General features: G+C 43.1%; 1 protein-coding gene across 12 annotated transcripts in view; it reads right to left on the minus strand.

Annotated features, from left to right (window-relative positions):
* The window catches only part of neo1a (neogenin 1a), a 163,228-nt gene that overhangs the window by 7,654 nt on the left and 142,647 nt on the right, over positions 1–12,927 (minus strand). For 8 of the 12 annotated variants that reach the window (XM_035151945.2, XM_035151897.2, XM_035151984.2 and 5 more), the window contains exons 14-21: positions 11,866–11,976; positions 11,577–11,771; positions 10,047–10,142; positions 6,012–6,244; positions 2,790–2,928; positions 1,302–1,409; positions 986–1,180; positions 104–136 (exon numbers count right to left, since the gene is read on the minus strand). In XM_035151945.2, coding sequence (XP_035007836.2) covers positions 104–136; positions 986–1,180; positions 1,302–1,409; positions 2,790–2,928; positions 6,012–6,244; positions 10,047–10,142; positions 11,577–11,771; positions 11,866–11,976 — 1,110 coding nt within the window. The remainder of the gene's footprint in view (positions 1–103; positions 137–985; positions 1,181–1,301; positions 1,410–2,789; positions 2,929–6,011; positions 6,245–10,046; positions 10,143–11,576; positions 11,772–11,865; positions 11,977–12,927) is intronic. The other 4 variants (XM_035151993.2, XM_035151925.2, XM_035151917.2 and 1 more) reach the window with 2 other exon arrangements.

Below are 12,927 nucleotides of genomic sequence, written 5' to 3' on the forward strand. Positions count from 1 at the left end.
CCCAGAAGATGGAAATCTTTGGAACGAGAGAGAGAGAGAGAGAGAGACGCTGGACGAGCAGAGCCAGCGGTGAAAGATAAAAAAGTGCGGACGGGGAGTTTACCTTGGTCATTAGCCATTTTGTCAGAGGACTCAGCTTAACAGGCCAAAGGAGAGCAGGGAGGGAGAGACAATAAAAAGCAAAAAACAGGTTAGCTGAAAAAGAGCAGCGAGGGAGAGACAGAGCAGGAGTCGGGGGGGTTGTGAGGAGGAGAGGTGCAAAACCAGAAGAATGAGAAACAGTGAGAATATTAAGCAGCAAGAGTGAATTTCAGAAACAGCCAAACTGAGATTAGGAGCAAAGCATCTGAATTAAAACTAAAACAGCTTCCTACAAATCCAGGAAAAGAAGTATTTACGAAACATCTCATGAGTAAAAGTGTTGTTAAAGGGACGAAGCCTTATTTAACTACTCAGATAAAAACAAAAGAAGGAGTCAGCAGCAAAGTGAAGCTCACTGAACTTGTAATTTGTCACAAACCGATCAACAAACCTTAGGAAACATCCTCGACTCAGCTCTTAAGAATCAGGAGAAGTTTAACAAGAACTTTTACATTATTATAACTTTTTTTCTTGTTTCGTTCTGTTACGTTGTACTTACATGTACTTTGGAAAGCCCTTTGTAATCTTTTCTATATAAGTGCTATAGAAATCAAGTTTTATTATTATAAAATAAAAAAACAGCCTTGACATTATTATCTAATGAAGCTAATATAGGATGTATGTAGTTGCCTAGTAACACGTCCGTCAGATACAGAACCTTATTCGCATTTGTTTAAAGTTGTGGACTTGGCCCCTCCCCCAAAAAATCAAGTAATTATAACATAAATTCGTGTCTCAGTGATTTATGACTTAATTCATTATATATAATATCTGTCTCTGTAGCTGTTGGACGTTTGACTTTGAAGTTTCCCCTCCCGGTCTCGGCCCGATCCTGTGAACTTACTCTTTGGAGTGCGGAAGTTGACGGCCTCGGACATGGGGCCCATGCCCTTGGAGTTGCGGGCCTGGATCTTGAAGTAGTAGGTGGTGTCCAGCGTCAGCTCCTGGATCTGGTGCGTCAGGCGGTTTCCCACCACCGGCTCGATAACCCAGTCGTGGACCTCAGCATTCACATCCGTGCTGTAGTAGATGATGTAGCCTGCAACAGAGAAGGGATCGGAAGATTTTAAATAAGATCGACAGAGGGATCTTCACAGTTAAAACACAGGAAGCCAGACATCTAACTTTTTCCAGTGAACCCAGCAGGTTATCAGACTCACCGGTGATCTTCCCGTTGGCCTCGGAGGGCGGCTGCCAGTTGACGATGATGGTGCGAGGTTTGTTCTCTTTGCTCACCACGGTCACGTCTTTGGGAGACGAGCTGGGGACTGTGGAGACGCACGAGGCAGAACATCAGTTGTGTTGAGGAGGTCAGAGAAAGGGTCAAGATGAAACACGCTTTGTTCAGTTTTAAAAAACGGTTTCCTTTAAAATAGGACAAATTTTGATTTATCATCTCGCTGTTTTCATAAAGGTTTGAAATGAGGAGAAGAACAAAAAACGTTTTACTGGATCTGCTCATTTTTCCAGTTTACATCCAAACTCATAATATGGTCAATGGTAAATGTTAAAAAAGTGCTTTTTCCAGCCAAATTCGCAAACACACATTTATACAACTGCTACTATAGTCTGCACTTTTTCTATCAGACACCAATTTGGGGTCGAGTATCTTGCCCAAGGACACTTCGAACCATTGACCTTCTGGTTTGTGGACGACCCGCTCTTCCTTCAGAGCCACAGCCGCCAATCACATCACAATTTCTACAATAGCCTTTTGATAAATGTAATAAAACTCTTTATTGCTGAATTGGGACTCATCACTACATGGACGCGTATCATTATCAAAATCTAATCCGTCCATTATGAGTCCAGGTGAATGTTTCCACTGAATTTGAATAACTTCCCTCGAACAGGACAGAAGGACAGACGACCGGAAAGACATAATGCCGGCGGCCGCTGCAGTTGTTGGCACAAAAGAGAAAGCCAAACGTTCCCCTCCAGGGCCAGTCCACTAAATCTCAATCCAATAATGCAGATACAGAAGTGGCTTGAAAGAAAATGAGTTTTTAGGTTTATTGTGAATCTTTTAGCTCAGCAATTACACCTTACGATGAAGAATGGGCTCCGATTCTTTCCAGCTTGCAAATTTTAGTGTCCATTAGGTCCAGAGCGCTGCACAAATCACACACCAATAACCGGGGCGTCGTGCATTCTCAACACCGAGCGGCCGGTGGCTTTTAAAAAAAGGACTTTATATCGCCATGGTGATGGTGTTATGGGTTATTTTAACAGTCACACAGTCCATTTATATGATGTTGATTTGGCTGACTCAGTAATTATTTACTGTCGTCTCTGTGATGCTGTGCAAAGCAACAACGGTAACAGGGAGACAAAGGGAAACAAAGATGAACAGACATAGAATAGTGAAGCAAAAACAATATTACAGGCAATTTACTCTGGGCTCAAACAAATAAAGGAGTCAGGTCCTGGGTTGTTGATGTTATTATTATTCCATTGTGTATTTGGATTTCTCACGGAAGCAGTGCTGAAATTACTGCAATCACAAAATCTGCTGCAGGTTTCTTCTATTTTCACTTATATTTAATGTGAGATCTTTGATAGAAAACTTGTGACTGTATGACATGTTTGTGATTGTGTATGTTTCCTGTGCTGTTGTGTAGTTTTTTTGTGCGTGTGAAGTCTCCTACTGGTCTCGAAGGTCGTGCCCTGCGCAGTCATGCTCCACGTGCTGGTGCGGCGGCCCTTGGTCACCATGACGGAGAACTCGTACAGCGTGTTGGGCTTCAGACCCGTCACCATGTGGTTCAGGCTGGTGGTGTTGGCCATCTGACGAGAGACAGACACACAACACACAATTAACAACAAGTCAGTTTGTGTGACGACATTCAAGTGCTGCTCACGTCTCTGAGGAGTCAAAAGTATTTTGTTATTCATGAAAATAAACAAATTCTTATTTATAATATAATACAAATGTACTACTTCATAGATTGGTGCTGATTATTGATCGAATTGTGTTTTAGTCTCGTAATTGTGCATTTAAATGAATCCTAAAGGGACATCTTAGATTTTATCACAAGAAACTGACACGATGGACAGTGTTAGATATGGTAACGTTATTGTTTAGAGTGAAATAAGATGTATTGAGCAGAAAAAAAGGAAACAGGCAATACGTTTAGGGACAAAGACGCCAGGTCTGCATAACTTTACCATCAAGATAAATGATTTTATTATTATTTTCTTCTACCAATTTTCTTTGTTTATGGTTTTTTGTTTTGTTTTCTATTTAATCTTTAGTCAATTTAAGCAATACGGTCTCAAGTGGAAAGAAAGAAAACCTTAATATTAAGTTTACTTCAGATGAGACAGAAAAATCATTAAGTGGTTGTCAATGAGAAGCTGGAAGAAATGAACGTTTGCTTGAAAAACTTATTAAATCTCAAACTAGTCGAACTTTTCTTCCCCCTCTCCATCGACTGATGTTTTTGTTTCTAAGGATAACGACCAGTCTGAGTGTTTTTCCAGAGGTTAGGATACATTACACACTCAGACCACTGAGTGGAAACAGAAGCTTTTACATTTTAGCGACGTGCTTCATCATGTTTGAGCTGCACAGGGAGAAGCGCAGCCATTACAAATAAGCAGAAAACCCCAAAACGTGGCAGAGGATCAACACAAACACCAGAACGTTTAACATCTGATTGGAATCACCGGAGTCAGCGGATTTTAACTCTCGAGTTACGCAACCGTTCACCTCGAGCTCCACCGGTCATCCAGTTTCTGTCCGCAGCTTGAAGTCGCACGCTACGACACCAAGTGCAGATCTCCAACAAGAGGGTCGGAGCAGAAGACAGCGTGTTCCTGCAGCCGGTCGGAGAGCAGCTGTCTCTTCAATAATGTACAAGCTCGTCTGGCTCCGTTCGCTCCCGGAGAGGAGACGAGCTACATTTAGCCAATTACTGCAGGTCTGGACAGCCATGTTAGCATATATACAACAGCATGTAGAAGATGTAGTCCGCACCAGGACGACTCTTTAACAGACTTGTTACTTAAATGGATTTCATTAACGGGACAGAAACATAATGAGCCGGTGGAGCTGTTTAATTACAGCCGCAGTGTGAGAATCAAACTCGTTAGAGCATCTGCACAAGACGACGTGACAACATGTAGACGTGATGCTGTGGACACACAATGTGAACTCATGACCAAACACCTGTCCTGCAGTTTCCCTTCATTTTGTGCTGATTAGCAAATAATCGATAAGTCACGCATCTCTTCAGATGTTTGGTGAATTTTGAAGATGGCAGCTACAAGCTTGTGACTCCAGAACCGACAGAGTGCTGAGTGTGTGTGTGTGTGTGTGTGTGTGTGTGTGTGTGTGTGTGGTGGATGGAGAATGCACTGTGTCAGATCTACAGCCTCTTTTACTTATTCTCAGTTTGTCTTGTCCTTGTTGAATAATTTATCAGTAAACACAAACCTTTATCTGAGCTCTGCCACAGGTCTGTGCACACTAACACACACACACACACACACACACACACACACACACACACACACACACACACACACACACACACACACACACCAGTGTTGAACTTGATCATTTCACTGAACGTCGACTCCAGCTTGTTTGAATGTCGAATATCCGCTCAATTGAAATTAATCAGTTTTATCTCCATGTTATTAAAGCAATAAAAGTAGCGATTGTTTACTTATTTATTTTAGCTTCCATTTAACTGTGAATCACCTGATGGTCAAACAAAACTAACTATTTGAAGACCTCTGACATTTTATAAAACACAATCTGTGTGTCTCCGGTTCGCACGGATCACAACTGCTCATCAAAAATGCATCTGGAAGCTAAACTGTTTTGGTCGCTGCTGCTCAAAACAACATGACTTTGTTTGCAGATAAAAAAACATCCACCAGCTGCTCTTCTGACAACAAGCGGGGCTGCAGCATCAATGCTGTCACCGACTCAACCAGGGTGTGAATCTTAAGAATTACACCTTCACCAAGAGGCGTTAAGATAATTAGAGAAGAACTAGACAAGAACACGTTTTGTATAAAAAGAGTTGATTTGACCTTTGAACTGTTACGAACTAAAATAAAGTTGAGAGAAAGTCTTAATTGCGACGTGTTCGTGGAACAATGACTCAAAGTGACAACACCACTTCATGGTTTCAGAGTCTGTGGAAAATAAATCATGGCTTGTTTACAGAAACCTTGTTGCATTACGCTGCGGCTGAGGAGCTGAGGAGCTGCAGTGGGAATACTTTATTATATATCCCCACATTACTTCACTATATATTTTCAGCACATCGATATATCTCCGTGGAAAGTGCAGGTCTGACGACGTGCGCTGCACCGAAATACACGGAGATCAAACTGGATTGGACGAGGGAGCGGGACTCGGTGGTTTGATCGCAGAGAAATGATTTGAGATTAACTGAATTTCTCTCGGTCGTAAAAGATGTTTGTTTGGATTAAAAGTAGAGCCTGAACAGTATGGATTTATTTTCTGATACAGATCAATTATATTAAATATATGTGTATATAACATGTTGTTATCGAATCTATACGACAACTAAATGTAATTAAGGCCTGATATTTTACAGTTTAATGATAAACTTTAAGATAAATAACTATAAATAAAAAAGAAAATACAAATACAACCAAATATATAGAAATGGAATTAAGAAAATAAACGTAAAAAATTAAACTTTCCATATCAGCCGTTAGGGCTCTGATTAAAAGTTCTTGAGGTGAAACCAGAAAGCTTCAGTAACTCCAGGCTTCATCTCATTCTGAGTTTTAAATTTAAACTGGAGCTCAGATGATTGAGAACAACATTATGAACACAAATCTCCCACTAACACAAATCCACGTGTCAAACCAAAAAGTCTCACCTTCACTTTGGTGTTGGCAGGGATGTTGGTCTTCCATCGCACCGTGTAGAAGCGGTTGTCTGTGATCTTTTGGTTTTTGGGCAGCGAGTTGTCGGCCCAGGTCACCTTGATGGTGTCGTGGCTCAGCACCGAGGACTGAACACCCACGGGCGGCATCATGGGGGAGGGGTCTGGTACTGGGGTGTATGGAGCAGGGAAGAGTTCATACAGGTCAACATCGGGGTCAGTGGGGTCTGCGCGTCCGGCAGAAACACCCGCGTTCATGCACGCACACAAATTAAAAATGAGCAAAATTAAAACACAACGAGAAGCGTGGCGTGGATCGGGCAGTGGAGTCAAGTAACGGGATGCAGGGAGGGAAACGAAAAAATAAGGTTAATGAGTTAAAACGAAGGGCAACGATGAGGGAGGAGGAGGAGGAGGAGGAGGAGGAGGAGGAGCAGGAGGGATGGGAGTGGGAGTGGGAAAGATGAAGAGAAAGAGAGAGAAGATTCTATTAGAAAAAACAGACACTGACCTCTACAATAAGATGCAGCTGCTCTATAGAAGCTACTATACAGCATGTGGTGTTCTATTAATAACTACTGCAGCAGTACGGAGGGAGAAGAAGAGATTCTCTATTCACAAGATACAAGAATACAGTCAATGTGAGAACTGGAGTGAAAGCAGATATCCACAGTCCTGCATCCAACATTTCAAACTCGCACTTTAAAGTGTCGACACAGAGATTCGACACAATCACAGCATTTTAACACAGGGTGGATAAACAGGAAGGACACAGAGGAACAATACCCCCCCACCCTACGCAGGGTAACTTTGACAGAGTGCATCATGTCCTTGAAAACTGTGGAGAGAATATCGAGGCTTAAAGCAACGGAGCCTGCAGGCGGGGAGGAGGGAAGGGTCACGGACAAGTGGCGTTGGATGTATATGTGCTGCTTCTGTTCTGAGCCTCAGAAGCTTGTGGTGAAAAAGGCAGAGTTTGGGCTTTTTTCCCACTTTCCACAGGTTCCACAGTCGCTCTCTGAATCAGGAATAGTTAAATACGCTCCTGATCACAATAATCCTCTGACAGAGACGTAAAACTATAATAAATACAATTTGGTTTGCATCAACTACATGACATTGCTTTGGATGTTGTGCTGCTGTGCTGTTTATTATAACTAGGCCCTAAATGGCGTCCTTTACTAATATGAATCCTTTATTTATTGTGGCTGTGCATTATGAGTGTAGTATATTTATTCCTATATTCTTTAATTAGACTATGTAAAAGCGGATTTTTTATTAGTGCGCAGTCTCCCTGTAAAATAATCTAAATAATAAATCAGACAGATTTGATACAGGATCATTATCAGTTCTTATATCTTATAGTTATATCAAAACAGTGAAGAACATCAATAGAGTTAAAATCCTTATCTGGTGGAATGTGTCCTTTTGTATGAGGATATAAATATATAATAATAAAGTACATTTTGTAGAGAAAAGTAGGTAAAAATGTCTTATTTGCTAATGCAGTAAAAAAAAATGCTTTAAAAAATATAAACTAATGTAACTAATCATAGAAAAAAATCCTGTAAATCTGTAAAATAAACATGACCTGTGATGTAAAAACAAACATAGTATAGAAAAGGAAAATAGAAATAGTGAAATAATGGTATAATAATCTCTTGGCACATTTCTCTCTGCGTGTTTCTATCATCCTCCTGTTTATCGAGTAAGTAGTGAATTCAATTAGCGGCGTTCACCTTTCAGGGCCTCGCGCAAAACACAGTCCAGCACTTAAATATGATAAATGGTGTTTAGTCTGTTGCGTAACAACAAGCTGCTGTTTAATTATCTCCTTTTTGTGAGAGAGTGTGTGTGTGTGTGTGTGTGTGTGTGTAAGAGGGAAACAGGGGCTGTAACTATCTGAAGGGCAAACGCTTCAAGATGGCATCCTGGCCTCTGCTCCTGCTTCTGTCCTCGGTTCAGACGCGATGGAGGGAAACTCTTTGGTCAGTCCCTCCTCCTCGACCACTTGTTGGTGCTCGCCTCCCCCGCTCCTCTCCATTTGACACCTCTTTGTGCAGAGCTGCCCTCATTATATTCCCAAGACTGAGTGAGTCAGAGTGTGTGTGTGTGTGTGTGTGTGTGTGTGTGTGTGTGTGTGTGTGTGTGTGTGTGTGTGTGTGTGTGTTTGTGTGTGTGATGAAGATCCAAGCATTCATGCGGTTGTGGAGAGGCACTGAGGTTTTTTCGGAGAGAGGCACACAAGCTGCCTTTCTTTATCCAGCTTGGAAGAACACAGTCCCCAGTATTTACAAGTAGAATACGCAGCAGCAGCAGAGAGGCTGACTTGCCTTTGTAACGTTTCACCGATGGGAGTAAAATCCCTCTCTTCCTGATCTTTCAGTTAAGACATCACACCACTTTAACATATTAAACCAGCACTCCCTCAACCCAAGTTCACCAAGTTTTTCCTCAGCTTTTTTTTTTTTTTATAAAAGTACTATGTAGGTCAGCTCGTCTTTTTAATCCCGACTTTAACAAACTGGCAGGAAGGGAACGCGCCCCCGAGGATTCAGCAGCAGACGATGGTGGTGGGCTTTGGTTCTGCTTTGAGAGGAAACGTTTGGATCTGACGAAGGGTTGCCAGAGCCACCACAGGGGGTCTGCGAGTGTGCGCCGCGCCTGTGTGTGTGTGTGTGTGTGAGGCTGCGAGGAAGAGAGAGCATCACACAGAGAAGCGTACAGTACGACAGTGTGCGGGTGTGTGTGCGCGCGCGCGCTTTCAGACTGCCACCCCCCCCTCGAAGCATGTTGACGTGATTCATGTCATCCAGCCTCCCACCCCCCTCTCCGGCGCCGCGATGCAACAGTGCGGCGGCGGAGACAAACTGGCGTGATCAAGGCTGAGCGTGGAGGTGGGAGGCTGCACGGGAGAGGAGGCAGGTGCAGCCCACATTCTGGGGCCCCCCCCCGGGGAGCAGCTCGTCTTCTGACACTGTCACATAAACTGCGTGAACTCGTCTAAGCTACAGTGTTCCACACTTTAAGATCGTTTGTCAAGCTCACTGGATTGGGACTTAAACTTCTACATCTAATTGTTAACGGGGGTTATGACGTGAGGCTTGAGGAATCGAGCGTGCGGCTGCCATGACGGAGCCGAGCATCCATGTTCTCTTGGCTAATGCGGCAAATCTGTTTCATGCTTTTGCAGAGAGAGATGGCGAAGATAAAGCTGCATCACAGAGATCTCTGAGGCCGATACTGATATTAAACAAATCTACTACAAACAGAGAACATCACACAGGAATTGAATCTGTGTCACGAGAATTGTTTCGACGTGGAAGCTTCGTCTTTTATGGTCTCGTGATGGCGTTTGGAAAAATAATCTTGCCGCTGGACAAATGAAAACTGAACGTGTCATTGCTCTCTGGTGGGTCAACTGTGACGCTGATGATTTCTAAATCACCTCAAACACACAACAGCTTGGGCTCCACTGCTTTTATCAATCGTGTGACTTAGTTCTATTGAATCTACTTTCCTGCATCAGGCCTGTTTGAAACTTCCACTCCTGCTTCCACTTTATTCACTCTGGTTAAGATATTTGTTCCAATGACACGTGAGAAGCTTCTCCTCTATAATCTCAAATCGCCAAAGCTTTTCCAGAGGCAGAATTTGAAGTGAGACATGAAGAGGAAGAGTTAATCAAAGCAGCGAGACACCCCGACGACACATTATCTCTCCGGTAATTTGGAGTCTCGACACAATCTGTCTGATAATGACCTCGGGCCAGAGAGAGCAAAGATAAATGTCAGTCGACGTCTTTTGTCTGGGTGAGAGACTACGGCTATATAATGCAGCTGCAGCCCTGAACATCCCATAATAACTGGTGTGCTCTCTGTTGTGTGTGAGCTTAAGATTATGGGATTTAAGTTTCTTCCACAGATGAACAGCGTAAACTAAAATAACAAATTCCTTCTTTTGCACTGTGTCAAACTATAAGAGACGCTAAATGTTTTTCGCGGATTTCCATGTCGTCTTTGTTCCTACCTGACTGTGGCCTGGTGATGGCGCTCTCGTACACAGGAATCCCCTCGCCCACATTGTTGAAGGCCTTGAGTGTGATCACATAGTGGGAGCTGGCGTCTGTGGGGTGAGAGAGAGAGAGAGAGAGAGAGAGAGAGAGAGAGAGAGAGAGAGAGAGAGAGAGAGATAAATGGATGCAGATATCTAATCAAGCCGAAGCTCTCGAGACTCTTGACTGGTAATTGCAATATTAGCCAGCCAGAGTATTTGAATACAATCATCTCTTACTGTGATTCTAATGAAGGTTTCTATTATACATGTATAGATACTTTGCAACAATTACACCCCTGAATTTCTCCCTTTTCCTGAAATTATTATGATTTTTGGACTCACAATCCACATCCAGACCCCCTTCCTGAGGCTTTGATTACTGGTTAATTATTGATGAGGATCAATTATGACATTTATGAGAATTACAATGACAGATTACCACCTCTGTAATAGACACAGCAGGACAAAACAATTATTTTCCCACAGAACAGAATTTGTAATCGTATTTGTGTTGTTTTCCAACAGAGCAGAATCGCAGCTTTTTGTTTTATAACCTCTGCCATGGTTTTCGTTGCTATTTGTCTGGAGGATTACGCAAAAACTACACAACCAATTTAATCAAAACTTGGTGGAAGGGTGGGACATGGGCAGAGGAAGAAGGTATACAATTTTGGGGTAAATCCAGGCAAAGGGGAGGATCCAGGACGTTTTTTCCCCCGATATTGGTTAGGGGGTGTTTTAGGACATTTTTGTGAATTTCAAGAAATAATGCATCACTAAGAAGACTGATATCTATGAGTTTAATAATAATATTATGATAATCTATATTTCACAGCGCCTTTCTAGACACTCACCCTACAACACATCATAGATAAACACATAAATAGCACGTGCAATTTGGTGTGATCGAGTATAAGGGGAGTGTTGGACCTCACTAGTTAAGAAATGATTTCAAAATGAAGAAGTCAATACTGAGCACGTCAGATTCTCAAGCGCTGAACTGACCCTGTGCTAAAGTACGGCCCGACAGACGTTGCACCTCTTAAAAGTGAAACTCTACATTTATGGTTCGAGGACGAAAAACCACCGAGACAAATTAGCTTTGTTCAAAAATCAGGACGTTAAATTACCGCGTCCCCATTAAGCCAGTGTGTGTAATTAGTGGCTCCGGCTTGCGGCGGAGAAGATCTCATTAATTCCCTAAATACTCAATATGACATAGAGATGAATCTCCTCATAGTGCTTGTGTGTGTGTCTGTGTCTGTGTATGTTTGCTCATCAGTAATTAAAATGTTTTTATAAATGTATAATAGTTTAATCAGACGAGTGTCTAATGTGCCAAGTTACAGAAATCACATTTATATTTCTGAATGAGACAAATACAGGAATGATTTCAGTCTCAGAGAGGTGATGAATATCTGACTGGTGGTATTTGAACCTGAATGGTGAAACGATAGAAAATAATATTTCTTCTATTTAGAAACAGAAGTCAAATCCTCTCACCGAGGTTCTCGATGGTGTAGTAGCGCTGCTTGTAATCCACTTTGATGGTCTGAGCGTGGGGACTGCCGATGCCGTAGCCGATGGTGTAACCTCGAACCACGATGTCCTGGTTCTCCGGCGGCGTCCAGCTCACCACGATACTGTTGATCAGCGGCCGCACGTGGAGGGAACTGGGCTGGTCCGGGACTCGTGATTCTGGTGGGAGAGAAGGAGGAGGAGGAGGAAGTTCTTTTAATCCCAGTGAGACAATGGGTTGATTTAATGCTGGGAGGGATCAAAGTGTCTCTACCATCCAGGTCGCTCTCAAACGTCTCCGTCGCCGTCCAGTCGGTGGCCGGCCCCGTGCCGTTCACCGTCACGGCCGACACCCGGAACGAGTACTCCGTCCCGCGCTCCAGACCTGGACAGCAAACACCAGCACATCAGATTCAGAGCTCAGGGTATTTAGATTTAGACAGAATTGAATCTCAAGCAGCAATAAACACCTTCATTCTAACTCCACTCTGTGTATTTATTTTTAGAGTTTAATTTACTGATCCTCTCCACTTGCCGGGTCCACTGGGATTTCTAGACACAATAAATGTTTTGAAAGCAGAAAATTTCTCAAAACAGACGCCTCAAAAAACTCTGCTCAATTTAGGGAGGAAAATCTATACGTCTGCCTTGGGAGGGATCAGGTGGATCGGTTCTGTGGTGCAATTAACTTGTAACTTTTTCCACTCTATATCATGGAGTGCAGCTGGCACAGAAACACAAGAGCAGCTAGAAAAAGAGCCGAAAAATAACTTTTGGAGTCTTGATTCGTTCATATTTTAAAGCGACGGCTCCTTCAGAACGAGCCGTTTTCACCGCTGGGTACTTCGCTCCTCAGAAAAGAGGGGGAACGCCCGCTGACAAATGATGTGCCGCTGTATTAATTTGCTGTAACATTTTTCATCATCGTCACATTGTCCCATTTGCACGCTACATGCTAATCCTGTAGTCTTTTCTCTCTGTACCCACTATTCTGGGCCACCCTGGGGGGGGGTAGCTTCTGAAGACTGCCTAACCATCCGTGCCTCCGAGGCTACAACATCTCTTTCTAAACGCTTTTGAACCAACAAACATCCCCCTGTTTCACCCCCCAGAATGTTCTCAAAAATCTACTTTTAAGTGTGTATTCTCTTTGATGCAGCACGCAGCGTGAGGCTGGGCCACTTGAAAGCTGCTGAGACAACATCTAATATTAATCACCATTGCTGTGTGTGTGTGTGTGTGTGTGTGTGTGTGTGTGTGTGTGTGTGTGTGTGTGTGTGTGTGTCTCCCGCGATATTGTGCATATTTTTGGTGGCAGCGCCGGGTGATGTTCGGG

This window comes from Hippoglossus stenolepis, chromosome 1 (assembly GCF_022539355.2).
Source record: "Hippoglossus stenolepis isolate QCI-W04-F060 chromosome 1, HSTE1.2, whole genome shotgun sequence".
NCBI lineage: Eukaryota > Metazoa > Chordata > Actinopteri > Pleuronectiformes > Pleuronectidae > Hippoglossus > Hippoglossus stenolepis.